Consider the following 23258-nt stretch of genomic DNA (forward strand, 5'->3'; position numbering starts at 1 on the left):
TTGGAAAAGGTTAGAGATGTACCTGGTTCTAAGGAAGCACAAAGTCATGCAAAGGGTACTGAAGGAATGAACATAAATGAGGTTCTAGGCAAGGTTGAAAGCTAGAAGAGATTAAACAACAAAATAAATAGGGGTCCAAGGGAAAAAGAGATGGTGGTGTTACAAGCAAAATGGCTGTCAGGAGGGGACAGCAGAATCATTACTAACAGTTGTCCAAAATATTATAAAATGGAAAGCAAAATAGTTGCAGACATTTCTAAATTCTGTTGAGTCCAGAAGGCTGTCAAATGCAGATCCAAAAGTTGAGGTGCTGTTCCTAAAGCTTGCTTATGTTCACCCTCGTTGTTACTGGCCAAGGATCGAGAAGTCAGAATGTGGGAGTGAGGCAAAGAATTAAAATGTCGTGGCATCATGAATCTTGGAGTCACATTTGCAAATGAAGTGGATCAGCTCTGCAAACTGGACACTCAATCCCTGTTTGGCATCTCTCTATGAAATAGGACACTGCATCGTGAGCAGGGAGTACTGTAGACTATATTTGAAAGAAGTACATGCAATGTGTTGTTTAACCTGGAAAGGTATTCAGGGCCATAAGTGGTAAGAGTGGAGAATGTAAAAGGGAAGCTGTGCACAGGGTGGGGGAGAGGTGGAAGATACTGTTAGGAAGGGGAGGGGTATTGTGGTTGAATGTGGATTGGACTAAGGTGTCAAAAAAAGAACAGTTCCTTTGGAGCACTAAGAGGGGAGGAGAGGATGTGTGTTGCTGGTGTCAGTGGCTTCCACCCTTGCCTGTATATTACTCTTGTAAAGTGTCAGCTCAGTACATAAATGGGCTGAAGCTGTATTTTCTGGCAGGGTCAGTGCTACAGGCAGCCAGCAGCTGGAAGGCTTTTTTCTGGAACACAACACCGGTATAAATAATTCTTAACATGTTCAGGGCCAGCATTTCTCGGAAGGAAAGTAACCTGCCCACACTTTGAGGAAGCCATGATCAGGATTTCCTTTAATTGCTTTCTTCTTGCCACCTAATGATTTAAAGGGATACCCATTTTGTCTGATGACAAGCTCAGATGGAAATAAATGCTGCTTCGCACAGATTAGAGTTGTGAACACGCATTAAACCAGGCCCACATTGAGCGAGTCTGTACCTTTGGGTGAAGGGTAAGAAATGTAAAAATAACTGGGCAAAGAGGACAAATTTTGAGAAATTGGGCATTTCAGAGTTTTAAATGGCTATGTAACGTGATTGATTATGTAGAAACAGTTTTTTAATAAACTGTTTACATTTGCTGTTAGTACTTCACCGTGCTTAACTTTGAATCTGTTTTCATGAGGAAATGATGACGTATCTTTCAGATATTTTTCATTTGCTGATTGTTTATCATTTAAATTAGTAGAGCTCTTTGATAGGGAGGCTGGTTTTCACTGCTATAAACACTGCCTTGAATTGTGGATGATTTGTGTAAATAAAGTGTAACAGCTAAAATTCCAAAGGGAAACAATTAAAACTGAAATTTAAACTATGTTGAGGGTAAATTTTTGGGGATTTTCTACTTTGTTTAAAAAACAGTCCACATGTTGGTGCATCTTTTCACTTTTGTTTTCTGGTGTAATTTTTTCAGAATTTTAGAATTTGATTACAGGAAATCCTAATTGAGTCCAACCCATTGTATGCCAAACCTCCTCAGTAATTAGGCCTAATGTATTCACTTGCTAACCCTCTGTTGAGACTGCAGTGAGGAATCCAGCATGTTGACTGAGAACTGAGTACAAACTGAAATCCATTTGATTTATTACTGTAGTTTGGTTTCCACCTTTGTGCTCCCTGAAGTTCAGCTTGTTTATGGCATGTTAATATGTTCTTCTTAAATAGTTTAATCAGTCTAAAGTGTTGGCTTTTTCCAGTCACTTGGGTGTAGGATTTTATTTAGTTACCCATATCTAATCATCTTTTTGTCTATGAATACGTTCAATGAATATTAATGAGTGGTTTTGATTGGGCTTGCCATTTTGAAGTTTTCATTCTGTTTTTCTATGAAGGACACAAAATTTCTTGTCCATCTACACTTGAGGAATGGCTAACACCTTTGAGTAGAATTTCCATATGGCTTGTTCTGTATCTCGTGCGAGGGTGAGCAGCAACTCAAACCAACTTGAAATGATATTGGAGAGGATCTAGGCATTCAGAAAAAAATAGACAGGATGTTCTGTGCAGATAATACCAGGAACAAGGAGCTAACTTTGAGAGTTACACCCCCTGAATTATTACCCAAGCAACTTTTCAAATTAATGTTAGAATAAGGTTTTCAAGGAAGCTGAAGGAGCAATGTGTCAAAAGGATTCCGGTTCATGGAGCTTTAGTATTGGGGGCATGAAGGAGCTTGCTGGGCGTCGTCACCTGAACCAGGCTGGAGTCAGGGTCTCAGTGGAAAGGATAGCAAGTGTGGTCACAGGAACCCTCCGTTGTTAAGTGGGATTCCAGGGGAAGGTTCGGCTGAAAAGAGTTCTGTAGACAGTAATTTTTTAAAAGGGAAGGGAGCTGAGTCGTGGTGGTTAAGACACAACAGCAAAAGGGAAAATTTAAAAGGTATAAAATAATTAAGCCAGGAGAGAGAGAAATAGAAAATGTACAAGTGAAGCAGAGAACGAATTAGGTTGATTGGTGGCTAGATTGGTGTTTTTATACTTGAAGGTACATGGACTAAAAGGAGCAAATTGGAAAAAAAAAAGTGCTGTTGGAAATTCAGCTGTGCCACTGTTAACCATTACTGAGACATGGCTGAAGGACAGTCCGAAATGTACCAGGTGTCTCACATACCAGGTTATAGGATTCAGAAGAAAGATGGGTAAGATGAAGGAACATGAATTAGTCTTAATTATTGAAATCTCTTCAGTGATGGCAGTGGCAACAAATTAGAATTAAGAACAAGTAAAATATTTAAGACTTCAATGATGGTTGCTTTTTGGCCTTCTGTAAATGTTTAGATTGTACAAATCCAAAGATTAAAAAAACATTTAGAAAAGGTTGGGGAGCTCTTGTCATGCAGTGCTGGCATCACTACCTCTGATCAGAAAGCCTGGGTTCAAGTCCCACCTACTCTAAGTGTGTGTAACATAGAAAAGGTAGAATCATTTAATGGGAAAATTTAACATTCGTATGCTTCTCCCAGTTCATACTAGCATATTTTAAGGTTGTGCATGTCTTGAACGCTGGATAGAGTTTTGCAACAATATGTCTGAGAAGCAGCAAGTGGGTGAACCATATTAGATTTTGAAAGAAATGACACACCACATTTAATTAATAACCTGATGGCACATGAGCATTTATCAAATAGCAATTATAACATTATTGAGTTTAACTTTGGTCTAAAGTTTTGAGTGCTATCAAATTAGGGAATGGAAGCAGATGGAAGTTAAAAATGTCAGTACTGACCATGTATTTGACAGTCTGTGTTAGGCTCATTAACAGCTAAAATACAGCCTTCAGCACAATGAGATGTCAGTTTAAAGGGGATATTCTGAAGTTGCAGATTGTGGTTGAATGTAATTCTGCTGTGGTTGATAGACCAATTTATAACCTTGTGATCTGCCAAATGTCAATCCTCCCCATTGCCTCAAACCAGGGAATCAATTGGGATTGGCCTTCCAGCTTTGAAAGTCCACTTATTACCTGTAATTGGGGCATGGAATTGGCCTTCGTGCCAATTCAATGAGTGCCCATGTCAAAATTCCAGAGTAGGTAAAAACAATGACTGCAGATGCTGGAAACCAGATTCTGGATTAGTGGTGCTGGAAAAGCAGAGCAGTTCAGGCAGCATCCGAGGAACAGTAAAATTGACGTTTCAGACAAAAGCCCTTCATCAGGAATATGAAGGCTTTTGTCCGAAACGTAGATTTTACTGCTCCTCGGATGTTGCCTGAACTGCTCTGCTTTTCCAGCACCACTAATCCAGAAACAAAATTCCAGAGTGACCATTTTCTCCCAAGGATCAGTTTAGGACCATGAAACAGTTTCAGCCCCATTTCCAACCCCATCTGTTTACACCAATGTTTGGAGGCATCAAGGGTTAACTTGTCCACCAGCATTTTTGGTAACTTGAGTATCTGTTCTGTGAAAAGATTAATTGTAAGACCTCTTATGCCATATTGTATGTCAGGTAAATTCACCTGAGCCAGTTCTGCTGCTTGCAGCAATATTTTAACTCCACCCTGAAGTATTATCTTTGTTCTTGTATGGATTATTCTTGTTCATTTAAAGCTACTTAATACTAACTACCAGATTCTTTAATTGCATTTAAAAGGACTATTGTTCCACTTTAATGCAATTGTTTTATTTCTACTTTCTTGGTGGGGGCGGGTACAAACACCATTTGGAATGTGAGTACAATAAAATACAACCAAGTTGGTTGTCACACAAGCAAATTGAACTCGAGCCTTTTGAGAAGACTTTGGTTTTAACAAGACAAGGAGCCACTCCAGCAGTGACTATTTAATGCTGGAGAACTTTGAATGCCTTGTTGACAATGTATCCAAGGAAGGGGACCAACTCTGAGCTGGTCTGAAAATACTTTACAAGATTGACACATCGGAGCCTTGCAACATTACCACACCGCTGTATGGGAGGCAGAGTAAATGCAGAACATTGGACCACAAACACATGGCTGAACCCACCTCTTAAAGTCAGCTGCCAAGCTGAAAGTAGGAACAGCTAAGGAAAGTCGAATGTGCCAATTTCACTGAACTTGCTGGTGACCAGCCAAGTGTAACGTGGCAGCCCAAGATTGAACAAATAATTTGGTGAGGTCTATTCAAAGAAAAGAGCAGAAATTCAAGGAGTTAAAACCATTGTTTGCCCCGCTGTAAGAGTCTATATCCTCTAAAGTTTAAAAAAATTAAAAATCTTTTATTAACTATATATAATTATGATATGCTGACATACAAAATCATTTAGCTTTCTCAATCCCTTCAGCAAGCTCTTCCCTTAAATTGTTTTTGTTGAACTTAGTTAAGATCTCCTCAACCAAAACATGCAACTGATCCCAAATCCAATTTCATTGCCACATAATATTCGAATAATCAACACAGAATCTTGGATCTTTACTTCATGTGGGTGATGGAATTAATCTGCCGTTGGGCCACACAAGTATTTTCTTTCTGGAGTTTTGTGATTTTTAAACAAAGTGATCCACATCAACCTTGTATTGAGATGAGTGCATTGGGATGGGGAAGTTGAGAAGGAAATAGTTGGTACTGAGAAGAGAAGATTGGTGTTGTCCTTTCCCTTCACGATGCTCCTGTAGTAAACTGCAACTTAGTTCTTAGGGGAGCATGGCACAGCCGTGGTCATACTACATCTGATACAATGACCAATGCAAACCTGGCACAGATGTAATGAAATTTTCACACCTCTCACTTAAGGGACTGATGTTGGGAGAGCCTAAAGTGACAGACATTTTCTAAATGAGCTAAAATATGGGCATCAAAGCATTCATTGTGGTGATTTGAATGTATAAAATGTCTTCCATGGAGATCTGTATGAAGAAGTGAATCATGAGTGCCAAAAATGAAACTTTGCCAAAGGTGGGAGACACTGATTGCACTTTGGCAATACACTGGAATTGTATCACATTCACCACCCGTTGCTGCTATTCTGAAACCTTGCCCAGCAATAGTCCTCTCCTGTGTGGCAGCCAACACGATGCAACACATGATCCAAGTGAGTAGCATTTGGAATTCCAGAATATAATCACCTATCACTGTGGGTTAATGCGATTGGTGCTGTTCCCCCTATGATCTGTATAACGCAGCCTTAGTTATTTTTTAATGGTGTTCATAATATTGAAGGCCTAAGCAGAGCAGCCAAGACAGGCACTATTATCAGTGAAAACAGCAGAAGGGTCTGCCCTAATGGCATTGAGGTTAGAGTGATGCTGGAAAAGCACAGCAGGTCAGGCAGCATCCGAAGAGCAGGAAAATCGACATATTGGGCAAAAGCCCTTCAACATTCCTGATGAAGGGCTTTTGCCTGATACGTCAATTTTCCTGCTCCTCGGATGCTGTCTGACCTGCTGTGCTTTTCCAGCATCACTCCAATCTTGACTCTAATCTCCAGCATCTGCAGTCATCACTTTTGCCTAATGGCATTGAGGCTACCTACAGCACATGGTCTGCAGCAGTTCAAGAAGGTGGTTCACCATCACCTTCTCAAGGGCAATAAGAGATGGGCAGTAAATGCTGGCCCAGCACCCATCTTATGAGTGAATTTTAATAAAAGGCAGGATAGTTACATTAGTGCAGACAATGAAATGGATGCAGGCACAGTGAACTGAATGGCCTCATTCTGCACCATAATAATTCTGTGATTTGCTGGTTTATTTAAATAAAACCTGATTAAATTAACTGTTAAACATCATTAATATTCTCTATGGCAGCACCTCTAAGAATCAGAGTCTTAATCGTCTCTGCCCTTTCATACAGTATTAAGTTTGGTTTTGCCCTCAAATTGGTATTTTTTGCAAATTGTCCTGTTAAGTGCAAGATGAAAAGCTTCAACAAAGGCTGTCCTTTTTTTTTCAGCAATCAATTTGAGAATCCTATTGGGAGTTCTTACTCTTGGAAAGTACTCTGTCTCTCCTGTGACAATGGGCTATCAGCATGGTACCACTCAAGGTGGTTCCTGATTTAAAAACTGCATTACTCACATATTTCAACATAAAACCTCGTGATTAGTTGATCTTACATATTTAGGCTAAGCTACAAACACATCTTTAAAATTTAAAAAAAAATGAATTTTTTGCAGCAAGTCTAGCAATTCATATCTGCCTAGCTTCAAAATCAGGTTGTAAATCATAAACTAAAGGAAATATTAAAAGAAGCATAACTTTAATTCGCTGTTGCTGGAAACCATAATGGAGATCTGGATATTTAAATAACATTCAAGAGAATTCTGTGCCGTCAAATTAAAATTCTACATATGTACAGTAGATGGTGCCATATATCCTTCTGTGTGGACCGTTGCGTTTTAAATAATGTTCCGTGTACAAGTTTTTCCCATGTTTGTATGAAAACCACACAGGTCTTGTCCCTATGACCTTTAAGTTGTTTTGGAGTTGGTGTTTTTTTAATCTGGTGGTCAGTTTCTGCTCATGCCAGGTCATTTTAATATCTCTAACCAATGTCCCAGTAACAATATCTGTGCTCATGGTGCATAACCTATCCTTAGCCTCTCCTCAACCAGGGAGACAATAGGTGCAGGAGTAGGCCAGTCTGCCCTTCGAGTCTGCACCACCATTCAATATGATCATGGCTGATCATCCTTAATCAGTAAAAGCAGACATGATCGCAACATTTGAGTTATTTAGACAGACGTGAACAGGCACATAATAGAGGGATATGGACCACGTGCAGGCAGATGGAATTAGTTCAGAATGGCATCATGGTCAGTGCAGATATGTTGGACTGAAAGGCTTGTTCCTCTGCTTTGCTGTTCTGTGTTCTTTTGGATAGATTCTCGTTAGGCAGGAGAATAGAGAGAAATCGGGTATAGATAGGAATGTGGAATTCAAAATACCAACGGACCAGTCATGATCTTATTGAACATAAAGGCTCAGGGGTTCAAATGGTGTACTTCTGCTATTACTTCATATAGCATCCCTATCACTGCACCCCTTTCCAATTCTACCCACCCTCTTAAAATGTTGTCCCTTACTCCTCCCCTTCTCCCCTTCAACACATTATTTGTTGGTCATGTGTTAAACTTGTAATTGCTGGAATTCCTTTTTAAAACCAATGGCTGTCCACCTCACACTCCTCCTCTTAGGCTCTCTTTCAGGCCTATCTCTTTGCAATCTTAGTAATTCATGTATTATTGATAGAGACCTGGAGCAACGGTACCTTTTTGCCTCCTGAATCTGTACATGGTCAGTTCAGGATCAAGGAAGAAAAAGGGGAGAACAGAACAAAGTAAGAACTTAACAAAAGAAACCTTTAATGTGGAACACATGGTTTGGGAATGTGACACTTACTGGCTCTCCAGCCACTTTGATTCTCCAGTTCTTTTTTTTAAACCACATTCTTTGCAAAATGTACAGTTTGGTGTAGCAGTTAAGCATTATTTTGCCAACATTTCAGAGCTTGATCACAGCATCATTTTAGTTCTTACAAGATAATGTGTTTACAAGTTCATTACTTAGTAGAGGTTTGGGTTTGTGCCATGAGCTAATGAAAGATTGAAAGCAAATCAGTTGGACAAGTGGTGTCAGTTTTAATTTAACGATTTAAAATATTCCGTAGAATATTTCTGGATCAAGGGAGTATCGCCAATGGAAAATTGCTAGTAAACCTAAAGAGAACAATGTTTTGCGTTCATATCTTTCTAGATTTCAGTTGATGGAGTTATTAGTTATTGCATGTCTTAAATCATCTTTTTCTATACACTGTCCAGTCAAATGATCAAGCCAGATTAGATAAATGCCTTTTCTTCTATTTTTAGGGGAGAAATTACAATTGATAGAGCTTGCATTTGAATTTTGGGCGTGCTGGGAAAATATTCCTGCATAAGTCATTTTTACATAAACATTAACTTAGCTAATTTCAGTGTTTTCATTCCTTACCTTGAAGTCTCCTGCATGAACAGGTTTGTATGTTGCATTAGACACATGCTGGCAACTATTCATTACCCCATTGCAAACATTCCCCTAAGCTTCTTGGTTTCTGTTTATTCAGATTGAAGTGGATCCTGCAAAACACAGTAATGTTCTCGACAGTAACCTTGGTTGAATACCACTTACAGAGGGTTTGATTACCATTTAGTACTGGGTACATTTTTTTACTCTGTTCTTATTCAACAATTTTCCTGGAATATTAAACATTTTGAATATGTTCAGGAACAGGTAATCATGTAGGTTTGAGAAAAACCACTCTATTGAAACTGAAGCATTGTTAAGCTGTTTGGGCCTTTTGGGACAGGGTACTACAGTGGGTTAACACATGCTTCATGCCTCATCCCTCAGGTTTGTATACAACCTAAGTGGCCATTGCCAGGGCCCCAAACAAAATGAGTTTCTTATTTCTTAACAGGCTCAAAAGTATCCTTTTGGTTTGACACCAAACTGAAATATTAAGATAGAGTCATAAAGATGTACAGCACGGAAACAGACCCTTCAGTCCAACTTGTCCATACTGACCAGATGTCCCATTTACCAGCACTTGACCCACATCCCTCTAAACCCTTCCTATTCATATACCCATCCAGATGTCTTTTAAATATTGTAATTGTGCCAAACTCCACCACTTCCTCTGGCAGCTCATTCCATACACTCACCACCCTCTGCATGAAAAAGTTGTCCCTTAGGCCCCTTTTAAATCTTTCCCCTCTCACACTAAACCTATGCCCTCTAATTCTGGATTCCCCCACCCCAGAGAAGAGATCTTGTCTATTTACCCTAAATATGCCCCTCATTAGTTAGTCTGGAAGTGGAATGAGTCGATTTGTGTGAGATAGTGTATTCTTTCAAAGCTGAAGTTACAGTGTGATAAAGGGGGTAGTTTAACTGTATGTGATCAATACCATCAGTTGAGAAAAGTTTAATATTAACAGTGGCGAAGGCCAACCTGAACTGAATTGTCTTATGTCCACATGAAAACATGATTTACAGGAGGTTTGTCTGAATTTACTTTTTTTGCCTTTTCCCCGAATAGATCCTATCATTTGTGGCCTTTATTCTGGAGGAAATAGTGCAGAACTGCATGCACTGTCATGCGCTTTACTTCTTTGAGTTTGTCAGCTGCAGTGCCTTCTTACTGACTTTCTTCCTGCTGTTCGTACTGATGACATCACTGAAATCCAAATTGAACCGGATCAACTGGACACGAGTGGTAAGTGAAGTTATTTGATTTATTTAAAAATGCTTTGCGTTCTGTTTAGTTTGGCATTCCATGGTGCTGGATATCAAATCCTGTAGTATTTCTATCTAAGCTTCTATTTTAATATTTATTTCCAGAATTGTTCAAATTCAAATTTATCCCAGTACTTACCTAAACAGAGTCAGAAGTCATGCGACACCAGGTTATAATCCAACAGGTTTATTTGAAATCACAAACTTTCAGAGCACTGCTCCTTTGTCATTTCACACTTCTGAAAGCTTGTGATTTCAAAAAAACCTGTTGGACTATAACCTGGTGTTGTGTGATTTCTGACTTTGTCCACCCTAGTCCAACACTGGCACCTCCATATCATGCTTAAACAGTGTTTTGGCTACACTTAGGAAAAAATAAATTTGCTCCTTGTGATATTGAGTAACAACCAAATACTTTTGCTATGCTAGAGGCTATCGCCCACAACAGTATCATAGCTCCAGTGTTGGAGACTGTGGCTACAGCACAGGTACATCTATCCACATACATTCAGTCCACAAGTGACAGACAAATCCACTTTGGCCAATTGTCCCCATCAGTTTACTCTTAGTCATTAGGGAAATATGAGACATGTATGTATATACAAATAGCTTATTCCTATTTTCTGTTTCTGTCTACAACCTTAAACATCTGCTGCCTCCATCATTTACATACGTAGCAGCAGTTTGTACAATCTACAAGGTGGGCTGCACAACTCACCAATGCTCCTCCTGTAGCACCTCCCAAACCTGCAACTGTTATCACCTAGAAGAACACAGGCAACAGGCACATGGGAACACCAACATTTTCAAGTTCCTTCTAAATTTCTCTCAGTCTCTTCCTGGAGCTTCCCTCATCATTGTTATTTCAAAATCCTGCAAGTCCTTACCTCGCAGTACATTGGTTATGTCTACATATACAGGCTGCAGAGATTTATGAAGCCAGCTCAGCACTCCAGGATAATTAGGAATGAAAGTAAATACTAGGTTTGGCAGTGACGTGCATATCTTGTGAACAAATAAAATAAAATGTTGCACTGGTGGAGTAGGAGTAGTTCTGAACAACTCATGGGTTATCCCCTTTGTCTGTGGTACTGTTGTCACTGGATTATGGTTAGCCAGTTTGATTTCAAACTGACTATTTTTTACTATTAAGTAGAACCTAGTAGCTAAAAGTCTGGCATTCCTTTCGTCTCTGGGTTTTATTTTGGCTCTTTCAACCTATTGGTGCTGACCTACAATAAAATATCAAAATTGGAGCAATTCCAGCTCCTCCCCCAGCTGCAAGCACAACCTTGAAAAGTTCAGTGTTATCAATAAAGAAGAAATCCGCTAAAAATAAGATGTGCTACAATAGAGTGAGAAAGATACTGCATTAAATAAACGCACCCTCTGGGTAATACTTTATTAAGGCCACAGAGGAGTTAAATAAATTTACCTTAATACAGATCGATGAAAGGTATGCCACTTCCTCAGCCATGCCTTTGTAATTTTCTTGTGAATTTGTATTTATCAAGAAGTGGTAACCTGTTCCGCAATCATAGGAATAGAACATAGAACAATACAGCACAGAACAGGCCCTTCGGCCCACGATGTTGTGCCGAACTTCTAACCTAGATTAAGCACCCATCCATGTACCTATCCAAATGCCGCTTAAAGGTCGGTGCATCTGGAATGAGGAAATATCAGTGCCCCATCCTTCCACAGGTTCTGTATCGGCCTCTTTCTCAAATACTGAATCCATTCACTTTCCTAGGAAAATGGCCTTTATAGTTTCTTCTTGCCCAAAAGAGTTCATTTAAACAAATCCCTCCTATACTATATCTGTGTAATATTTGTGCCACACAAGTGACCATCCCCAAGACGAGAGAATTCAACCACCGACACCCTGTCCTCTTAACATGCAGTGGCATTACTATTATTGAATCCCCCACAACAACATCCAAGTAAGCCAAAACTTGGATTTACCATTGGGGGGGGGGGTCACCATTGACCAGATACTGAACTGGACTAGCAATATACATACTGTGGCTACAAGAGCAGGTCAGAGGCTTAGATTCCTGCAATAAATATCTCTCCTCCTGACTCTGCAAAGCCTGTCCACCACCTACAAAGCTTAAGTCAGGATTGGAATTTTTCCTACTTCCCTGGATGAGTGTAATTCCAAAAATACTCAAGCCTGTCGCCATCCAGGACAAAACAGCCAGCTTGATTGGTACCACTTTCATAAACATCCATTCCCTCTACCATTTACAGTAGCAGCAGTGTGTTCCATTTCTAAGATGCATTGCAAAGTTCACAATGTTCCTTAGACATTACTTTCAAACCTATGACTGTTATCAACTACAAGGGCAGCAGGCACATGGAAACAACACTAGCAAATTTTCCCCTTAGCCACTCACTATCCTGACTTGGAAGTGTATCACTGTTCCTTCAGTTTTGCTGGAACAAGATCATGGAACTCCCTTCCTAATGGCACCATGAATCTAGGTATAGGATATAGACTGTAGCGATTCACATAGGCAGCTCACCACAATCTTTGCAAGGACAACTAGGGAGGGACAATAAATGCTGGATCAGCCGGGAACGTCCACATCCCATGAGTGAATAAAAAAAGACACCGCTATCTCCTCAAACTATACAGAATACAAATTATGTATTATTTATTTCTTAGTGTTCACTCGGTTTTGGTTTACTTGGAGGCTGTAAGTCTCTATGTATAATGTTTTGGACAGAGGGCAGAAAGGGTTAGTAGTTGTAGCAGATGAGGTGTGAGACTCCCTGGGTAAAGATGCTGTATCCAGTAGTGATGTCCATAGTCCATGAATATTGGTGAGGTTAATGTAATAGAGCCGGAATTTGAGTGGTAACACAGAAAGATTGTGGGTAAGATCATTGACCTTTCCCTGAATTCCTGGGCATTTTGTTTGAACCTGGGACATCACACTGGCCCAGGCTGCTATTTGTTTCCAGGCCAGCTGTCTGCTGCCTCTGGTCTGCTGAGTGAAGAATGGCCTTTTCTTTCAATCACGCCATTCACCAGGGCCTTCAGGTCCCAATCTGGAAAGCAGGGTCCCAGCCTCCCATTCTGAGCCATTTTGGTTCATAAGATGATCATGTTCTTCACTTGTAGCATCTGAAGCGATGTGCAGTTGTGCTTTAAATATGTCAGCTTATGTGAGAAGGGCCTGGCATCATCAGGAATTTATAGAACATTACAGCGCAGTACAGCACCTTCAGCCCTCGATGTTGCGCCACCCTGTGAAATTAATCTGAATCCCACCTAACCTACACTACTCCATTCTTGTCATCATGTCTATTATATGCATGTCTGAGAAGGATGCCAAAGGGGCCAGTTATATAATTAATGACTTGAGATGGAGGGGGGCTAGTATGAGAAAAGTAATTTTGTGAAACTTCCCAAAAATTACACTGTCTAAAAATGGGAAAATGCAGCCCCAAGACTGAGCTTCCTAACAATACAAAATCCAGTCAAGGTTATAAAGTCGAGGCTGCAAAAAAAAATAGACACGTCAAGTGCTAAGATGGCAGACAGGAATAAAATATGGGGAAGCGAGAGCTATTGACGTAAGCTGTAAGAATTAGAAAATTAGTATAATTTTTAAAAGGCCTGAAACTTCTAAATGCTGATGTTGAGAGAGATTTGGGTGTGCTCATTCTTGGAACATATATAAAAAAAATTAGTGTGGAGTTACATCAAGCAAGTAGGAAAGTAAATCCCATTAATCATTGGGATTGAAATACATGATAAAGAAGTCTATCTCAAATTGTACAGGACTTTAGTGTGAAGTAGTGCCCTTAATATTTAAGAATGGATATTACAGTGATACAACAAAGGTTCATTACATTGGTGCCTGGGATGAGGTGGTTGGCCTACATAGTGAATTTGATTACATTTGGGCCTGTTTCACAAGTTAAGAAGAATGAGAGTTGGTGTCATTGAAACATGTTGCTTCAATTCTTCACTTAAAGTTGGAGTGTACCTGAGCAGGTGAAATAACTGTGTGAGTCATGTTAAAATTGAAACTGTGGTACTGGAAAAGCACAGTAGGTCAGTCAGCATCCAAGGAGCGGAAGAATCGACATTTATGCATTAGCCCTTCATCAGGATTCCTGCTCCTCAGATGCTGCCTGACCTGCTGCGCTTTTCCAGCACCACAGTCTCAACTCTGATCTCCAGCATCTGCAGTCCTCACTTTCTCCTGAGTCTTGTTAAAACCAGTTTTGGTTCCTTTGGATGTTTCTCATCTGGAAGAAACAACATACAAGTTAAAATGTTGGACCATACATGTGCAGCACCATCTATAGATGCAGCTTAGATAACTTGCCAAATACAATACTTTGTATTTCTTTTTTATTAGCAATGTATCATTTCATCAACACATTGTAACCTGTTCTAAAACGTTACTCACCCACAGTACAGTACTTTAGATTAATCAGGCTCCATCTAGTGGCAGAAGGCAGCCAGTGCTGGTATCAGATGGTGAGGACTACCTGCACCAAGGAGGAGAAAGTGAGGACTGCAGATGCTGGAGATCAGAGCTGAAAATGTGTTGCTGGAAAAGCACAGCAGGTCAGGCAGCATTCAAGGAGCAGGAGAAGTGACATTTCGGGCATAAGCCCTTCTTCAGGAATGAGGAAGGTGTGCCAAGCAGGCTAAGATAAAAGTTAGGGAGGAGGGACTTGGGGGAGGGTCGTTGGGAATGCGATTGGTAGAAGGAGGTTAAGGTGAGGGTGATAGGCCGGAGAGGGGGTGGGGGCAGAGAGGTCGAGAAGAAGATTGTAGGTCAAGAAGGCGTGCTGAGTCTGAGGGTTGGGACTGGATAAGGTGGGGGGAGGGGAAATGAGGAAGCTGGAGAAATCTGCATTCATCCCTTGTGGTTGGAGGGTTCCTAGGCAGAAGATGAGGCGCTCTTCCTCCAGGCGTTGTGTTGCCATGGTCTGGCGATGGAGGAGGCCAAGGACCTGCATGCCCTTGACGGAGTGGGAGGGGGAGTTAAAGTGTTCAGCCACAGGGCAGTTGGGTTGGTTGGTGCGGGTGTCCCAGAGGTGTTCTCTGAAACATTCCGCAAGTAGGCGACCTGTCTCCCCAATGTAGAGGAGGCCACATCAGGTGCAGTGGATCCGCTGTGGCCTCGTCTACATTAGGGAGACAGGTCGCCTACTTGCAGAATGTTTCAGAGAACACCTCTGGGACACCCGGACCAACCAACCCAACCGCCCTGTGGCTGAACACTTTAACTCCCCCTCCCACTCCGTCAAGGACATGCAGGTCCTTGGCCTCCTCCATCGCCAGGCCATGGCAACACAACGCCTGGACGAAGAGCGCCTCATCTTCCGCCTAGGAACCCTCCAACCACAAGGGATGAATGCGGATTTCTCCAGCTTCCTCATTTCCCCTCCCCCCACCTTATCTCAGTCCCAACCCTCAGACTCAGCACCACCTTCTTGACCTGCAATCTTCTTCCCGACCTCTCCGGCCTATCACCCTCACCTTAACTTCCTTCCACCTATCGCATTCCCAACGCCCCTCCTCCCTACCTTTTATCTTAGCCTGCTTGGCACACCTTCCTTATTCCTGAAGAAGGGCTTATGCCCGAAATGTTGCTTCTCCTGCTCCTTGGATGCTGCCTCACTACCTGCACCAACCAAACTTTGCACATGGTGCACTTCAGTGCAGAACAGGAGGAACCTGTCAGGAGTAGTGCAACTAAAGAACAGACCAGGGGCTAAGGTAAGTGCAGGGTATGCATGCAGGAGCAAGAGCCAGAATAAGGTCCAAGCTGAGAATCACAGCAACATGTGAGGACCAACTGAAGCCCCCAGTGATGACAACAGACACCAGGAACTTCATAAAGGAAGAATGAAGAGTAGGAGAAGGAACTGGGGTGAAGAGAGGGTTTTAGAGCTGGCAGTGAGGGAGGGGAGAGTGGAGTGACCTTCAGGATTGTGATTGGAAATGGAAGCACTGGGCAAAAGCCTCTTATGCGAGCAGGTTGCAGAACAGGAAGTCTAGAGCTGATAACATTTTAATGTTATGACTTTCTTTATATTGACACTACTTTATTAACACAGTTAGAGCAAAGCGACATTAAGTGATTTACCGTTAGGTGGAGACATACTGTAGATTCCGAAGGGCTTTGACACAATAGAGATTGAGAGGTTGTTAACACAGGCTGAGCAGTCTAGGACTCCGATAAGGCCTCAGGATAAGATTCTTTAGGACTGGTGAAGAAAATCATTTTCATCAGAGGATTGTGGATTTGTGCAATTCTTCATCCGACATTGGAGTTGATGATGCTGAATCATTGAATGTAGTCAATGCTGAGATCAATAGATTTCTGTGTACCGTTGGAATGGAGGAATATGAGGACAGGGTGTAACTCAGTTGAAGTAGATGATCAGCAACTTATTAGATGGTAGTGCAGATTCAAGGGGCCCTGCTCTCATTTGTTATTAGGATTGATTCATTTAGCCATTTTTAAACAATGGTACAGTTTGGGATTGGATAATTGAAAACGTTACACTGTTGTTCAAAGTTTTTAAGGATAAGCTCCAATGATTATGCTTCAGTCTCACTGCTGGGGAACTATTAGAAATAAGCATTTGGAACAAAGTTGGTGGTCAGTTGAGAAACTGCAGTCAATTAAGCAAATAGGGTAATGCAATGGAGATGAATTTCCAAAAGGCATTTGATAAAGTGCCCCACAAAAACTTTGCATGTAAAGTTATCTCATGGAATAAGGAACTGCATCAAGATGGACATGAAATTGACTGAGTTTCGGAAACAGAACGCAGTGATGAATAATTGGTTGTTTGACAAACAGGAGGAAGATTTGCAGTGGTATCCCTGTGAATCCAGTGTTTGGACCCCAGCTCATCTTGATGTAAATGAATAACCTAGACTTTGGTATATGGGCCATACTTTTAAAATTCATGGATGGCACAACATTTGGATATGATGAGGACAAAGGGAGGTTGATGGAATGAGTGGCTCAGTGGTTAACACTGCTGCCTCACAGCACCAGGGACCTAGGTTCAATTCCAGCCTCAGGTGACTGTTCTATGTGGAGTTTGCACATTCTCCTCATGCCTGCATGGGTTTCCTCCAGGTGCTCCAGTTCCCTCCCATAGTCCAAAGGTGTCCAGGTCTGGTGGATTGGCCATGTTAAATTGACCATAGCATCCAGGGATGCTCAGGTAGCTGGATTAGCCATGCAAAATGAAGGGATACAGAGATAGGAGTGAGTCTGGGTGAGATGCTGTTCAGAGGATCAGTGTGGACTTGATGGGCCAAATGGTCTACTTCCACACTGCAGGGATTCTCATAATTTTGTGAAAGGACAGAGAAGTGGAAAATAAAATTGAATGTAAGGAAGTGATTTATTTTGCTAGAAAGAACAAAGACAACATAAAATGCACAATTCTTACAGTTGCAGAGCAGATCAGTTAAAAAGCAAATTGGATCCTGATCTTTATAAATATGGGCATAGAATACAGACAAGGAAAGTTTAAAAAATAAAGAAGTAATAATAAATTTGAACAAAACAGTGGAGTGTGGCATTCAGTCTTGGCACCAGACTTTAAGAAGAATGTAAAAGATTTTGAGAGGGCACAGAAAGGATCCAGAAACCCAGGTTGTTTCCCAAGGGATGAGGAATTTCACTGACCTCGATGGATTCAATAACTGGGGACTGTTTTCTTCAGAGAAGAGAGGGTTGAGAAGGGATTTGGTAAAGCTAAGTGATTGACAAAAGAACAAGGGGAGAATGAAGATCAATATTTTTACACAGCAAGTAGTTAGGATCTGAATTGCATTGCCTGAGAGTGATACATGCAGAGCCAGTCACAACCTTTGAAAGAGAGCTGGATCATTATCTTCACAGGGCTACTGGGAAAAGGCAGACTGTGTAAGGAAATTGGTTTTGCAGAGAGCCGGTACAAACACATTGGGCTGAATAGGCTCCTTCTGTGCTGTAACCAATCCATGATTAACGTAGCATTAAATAGTTTAACTGGAAAAATAATTGCTGTATATCCAAAACTGGATAGAGAAGAAGAGGATTATCCTAATTTTAATTTTCAATCTAAGCATGCGTTTGCATCATCTTTATACTGTGGGATGTGCCAATTGGACGTGCTTCTGTAACATGAAGCTGATGATTTAAATTCTTTTTCCATTTGTGTTGGAGTATCTGAACACAGCAACAATTTTGGCCTCATGATACCTGGCAATAGATCTCTCCCCATACTGGAGGAATGTGTGAATAACACAGTCATGCAAAATAAATACTCTGTTGGCTTGTACTATTGGTCTGAGGAAGCAATCTCCAGCATCACTGGAAGCATGAAAGTGATTTACTTCTAGAGATGTCTCAGAAACCCACTTGTTAAAATGAATATTCGTGCCACTTGTTTATATTACTTTGCCATCTTCAAATATTGCTGGAGGCCATGAGAAAAAAATATTTTGCAAGGAAGTAATTTCAGTTCACACATCAACAATAAAGAAAAGAAAATATTCATCAGTTCCTTAAAGAATGTTACAGGAATATACAACCAAAATATCTATAGGAAAACAGAATTTCACATTTTTCATGGGAGCGTTAAGTAAAAATAAATATTCAATTAAATTCAATGGTTAATTACTTTGGTATTTATGTTTAGCATTTAAAAGCTGAACTAGTATGTTTCAGATCTGTGTTAATAGAGAGCCTGTTAATGGGCAAAGCAGGAAACAAAGTTAAATACTATCTGTGAAATTTCTCAGTGATGTGTTGGGATTGACTGTGCTAAATATGTAGCAGCTGTTGAGATTGTACCGAATGAATTATTTATTTTGTAATTAAATAACTGATTTTTATAAGACAACAACTATAAAAGAACTTTTCCCTTCTTCCTCCCCCTTAACACTCCATCATTTAGAGTCCATAGTATTGTATCGTATGGAAACAGACCCTCGATCCAACTGGCCCATGCTGACCAGGTATCTTAAACTGAGCTAGTCCCATTTGACTGCATCCAGTCCATCTCCCTCCTATACGTTTCCTAGTCATGTACCTGTCCAAATATCTTTTAAATGTTATAATTGTACCCACCTCTACCACTTCCTCTGGCAGCTTGCACCGCCCTCTGTATGAAAAAGTTGCCCCTCAGATCCCTTTAACTCTTTGTCCCTCACCTTAAACCTGTGCCCTCTAGTTTTGGACTCCCTGACCCTTAGAAAAAGATCTTAGCTATTCACTTTATCTAAGCCCCTCATGATTTTACAAACTTCTCTAAGATCCCTCAGCCACCGACCCTCCAGGGGAAAGAAGCCCCAGCCTATCCATTCTCTCCTAATAACTCAAGTCCTCCAATCCTGGCAACAACCTTGTACGTTTTTTTCTGCACCCTTTCTAGCTTATCAACGTCTTTCCTATAGCAGGACAGCCAGAATTGTACGCAGTATTCTAAAAGTGGCCTCAACAATCTCTTGTATAGCCATAACATGATGTCCCAAATCCTATAATCCATGCTGTGACCAATGAAGGCAATAGTGCCAAACACCATCTTCACCACCCTGTCTACCTGCAATGCCACTTTCCAGAAACTATGAACCTGAACCCCTTTAGTCCCTCTGTTCAATAACACTCCCCAATGCCCCACCATTAACTGTATAAGTCCTGCCCTGATGACTCGATGGTTAGCACTGCTGCCTCACAGTGCTAGAGATTTGGGTTCAATTCCAGCCATAGAGTCCTACAGCATGGAAACAGACCCTTCGGATCAACTCATCCATGCCGACCAGATATCTTAAATCTAGTCGCATTTGCCAGCATTTGGCCCATATCTCTCTCAACCCTTCCTATTAATTTTTTTAAAAAATTTTTGACAGGGTGAGGGCATTGCTAGCTAGGTCAGCATTTATTGTCCATCAGACAATTAAGAGTCAACCACATTGTTGTACATCTAGAGTCACATGTGTGACAGACCAGGTAAAGATGGCAGTGTCCTTCCCTAAAAGAGATTAGTGAACCAGATGGGTCTTCCCCAACAACTGGCATGGATTAATGGTCACCATTTGACTCTTAATTCCAGATGTTTAGTGAGTGCAAATTCCACAATCTACTGTGGCAGGATTCAAACTTGGTACCCCAGGACATTACTCTGGATTAACAGTGCAGTGGTAATACCACTGGGCCATAGCCTCCCCTTATATCTATCCTGATGTCTTAAATGTTACAATTGTTCCAGTCTCAAATACTTCCTCTGGCAGCTCATTCCATACACGTACCAACTTCTGCGTGAAAAAGTTGCCCTTTAGGTCCCTTTTAAATCTTTTCCTTCTCACCTTGAACCTAAGCCCTCGAGTTCTGGACTCCCCCGCCTCGGGGAAAGACCTTGACAATTCAGTTGAATAATTGTCTCCAAATGGAGAGTCATAATCAGCCCATCTCCAAATTCTATAACAGCTCAGCAGTGCAGAAGGCTCAAGACTGGAATGTGTGGATGATCCTTCTTGGCCTTTTTTTTGGTAAATATCTTTATTGAAAAGAAAAAGATTTTTGAGTTTTTCTTGGCCTCGTTCAGGGGGCCCCAGATACAGAAGTCAGGCTTCAGCCAATGTGATTTACTCCAAACAAAATTAAAAAAAAACCAACTGGATACTACAAAGACAATGGACCCTGACACCATTCCTGATACCATGACGTGTGCTCCAGAATTAACTGTGTCTCTAAGCAAGTTGTTCAAGTACAGCTGCACACTGACATCTATCCAGCAATGTGGAAAGTTGTCCAGGTATGCTCTGCAGGATAAATGCAACCTGGCCAATTTCTACCTCATCTGTCTACTCTTGGTCTTAAGTGATGAAAGGTGTCTTCAACAGTGCTGTTAAGGAGCAGTTGCTTAGCAACAGCCTCTTCACTGGCACTCGGTTTGGGTTCCACCAGGGCCACTCAGCTCCCTGGAATTGTACCATAATCCCCAGCACACTCCCACGAAGAAGTAGGTAAGTACCCACCCACAAGAAGGTTGCCCCTTCACAAAAACCTGCTGGGCTATTCACTTGCCTCAATTCTTTCCCTATTGAGGGCAAAATAACAGAAGGGATCAGTCAGAGCATTGAGTATAGTAGTTGGGACATCTTGTTGCAGCTGTACAAGGCATTGGTGAGGCCACATGTGGAGTATTGGGCGCAGTTCTGATTGCCCTATTATACAAAGGATATTATTAAACTAGAAAGATGCAGAGAAGATTTACAAGGATGTTTTTGGACTAGAAGGTTTGAGAGTTAAGAAGAGGCTGGGTAGGCTGGGAATATTTTCCCTGGAGCTTGAGAGAATAAGGGGTGCCCTTTTAGAGATCTATAAAATCATGAGAGGCATAGATAAGGTAGCTAGCCAACATCTTTTTCCTATGATAGGGGAGTCTAAAAGTAGAGGACACTGGTTTAAAGTGAGAGGAGAGCGATACACAAGGGTCCAGGGAACAATTGTTTTCACACAGGATGGTGAGTGTTTGGAGTGGGTGCCAGAGGTAGTGGTGGAGGTGAGTACAATTTTGTCATTGAAGGGATGTTTGGACAAGTAGATTGGATGGGATAGGTAAGGTGGGATATGGACCACATGTAGGCGAATGGGTCTAGTTTAATTGTGAAAGCTGGGCAGCATGAACAAGTTGGGCCAAAGAGCCTGTTTCCATGCTGTAAACCTTTATGAATATGGCAGGAGGAGGCCTTGAAGTGACCATTAATTAGAAACCTATTGGTCTCTTGTATTGTCCCAATGTCTGACTGTTCAATGCCCCTTCCACCCTCACAAAACTGGGGGATGGGTAGGGGATAGACAGAATGGCAGAAAGTGGGTCACATATTACAAGCCAACTTTCAACATGAAGGCAGTGAGTGTGTAAAAAAAAAAATTCCTTTGTTGCTGAGCACTGATAAATGTTTATGGACTCAACTGTGTTAAAGCTTTATAATTGCATGTGTACTATGCTTTTAAGGACTCCACACACTCTGTAAAGGCACTGTTTGCATTCTGGTTGGCCTTGCATTCTGGTTGGCCTTGCATTTGCAAGCTGCAGACACACTGAACAGTTGGTTGCTGTAATATCTGTGTCATAACTTGTAATGTGTTTTACTGGTCTACACTAACCCATGGAGTTCCTCACTTCCCAACATCCAATTTAATTAGTTGACCATGATTGTTAAAATAATGCAGATCGTCTGATGGGGACATGCTTGTGGTACAGTGGTAGTGATTTCACCACTGTATTAGGAGGCACAGGTTTAAATCCCACCTGCTCTAGAGGTGTATAATAACCTCCCCGAACAGGTCAGTTAGAAAAATAGGTTAAATAAAAGAAAAAGACAGACTTGCTTCCTAAAACATTGCCTATGAGTACCAAAGATCAGTTGTCCAGCTGTTTTAAGAAAATAAATTGTGTGCTGGTTCTTGCACCTCAAATTTGCAGGTGAAGGAGAGCCATAAAATTGGGTGCCACTCTAGTTTACTAATTGTGGGAAAGGTGTTGGGAGGCTTGTTTATTCCTGGGCCTCTTCCTATTGCTCTATTCCTGATGAAGGGCTTTTGCCTGAAACGTCGATTTTCCTGCTCCTTGGATGCTGCCTGAACTGCTGTGCTTTTCCAGCACCACTCTAATCCAGAATCTGGTTTCCAGCATCTGCAGTCAGTTTTTTACCCAGCCTGTAACCTGGCAATGTCAAGGGATGGATGCCACCTTCATGGTACCCCTGTGTACATTGGAGGGGTCCCCAGGTACACTGCCAGTCCTATAGCTGTTAGATTGCTTGGCAGCTCCAGGATGCTGTCAAATAGTTACAGGACAAGAAAACAAGACAGAGATAGATTTGTTCCTAACATTTCAATGTGACCTTCAGCTGTGTGTTGTAATAATGATACCCAGCTCTGCTTCTCTACAATCTCTCTCTCAAATCTTCCTTCTGTTTCTGATTTGCCATGCTGCTTGTCAAATTAACCTTTTCAAATTATACATTTACTTTGGGATTACTGCTAGGAAATGTTCTTGACACTTGCTGATGAGCTGCATCATACAGGAATAACTGTATATGTGTAAGTTGTAATAAGAGCACTTTGTCTCATCAAACTGTATTGAAATGAGCACCTGCTCATGTGAACTCATGCGTTACTTGCGATGTTAGTAAAGAGGAACTTTCAAAGATGTGCAGAACCCGATATCAGAGATTTAAATCTATTTTGAAGTAGTAAGTTTGAGAGAAAACCATTCCGGGGGAGTGTGCCTATGTCTTTATGTCCTACCAGCCCTCCACCCACAATGATTTTCCTTCCTGTTTCTGAGTGTGTGCAGTCTACTGAT

At 41.2% G+C, this 23258-nt stretch overlaps 1 protein-coding gene across 2 annotated transcripts in view; it reads left to right on the plus strand.

Annotated features, from left to right (window-relative positions):
- The window catches only part of cmtm6 (CKLF-like MARVEL transmembrane domain containing 6), a 76410-nt gene that overhangs the window by 45194 nt on the left and 7958 nt on the right, over positions 1 to 23258 (plus strand). For both annotated transcript variants that reach the window (XM_072575762.1, XM_072575761.1), the window contains exon 3: positions 9700 to 9876. In XM_072575762.1, coding sequence (XP_072431863.1) covers positions 9700 to 9876 — 177 coding nt within the window. The remainder of the gene's footprint in view (positions 1 to 9699; positions 9877 to 23258) is intronic.

This window comes from Chiloscyllium punctatum, chromosome 8 (genome assembly GCF_047496795.1).
Source record: "Chiloscyllium punctatum isolate Juve2018m chromosome 8, sChiPun1.3, whole genome shotgun sequence".
Classification (NCBI taxonomy): Eukaryota; Metazoa; Chordata; class Chondrichthyes; order Orectolobiformes; family Hemiscylliidae; genus Chiloscyllium; species Chiloscyllium punctatum.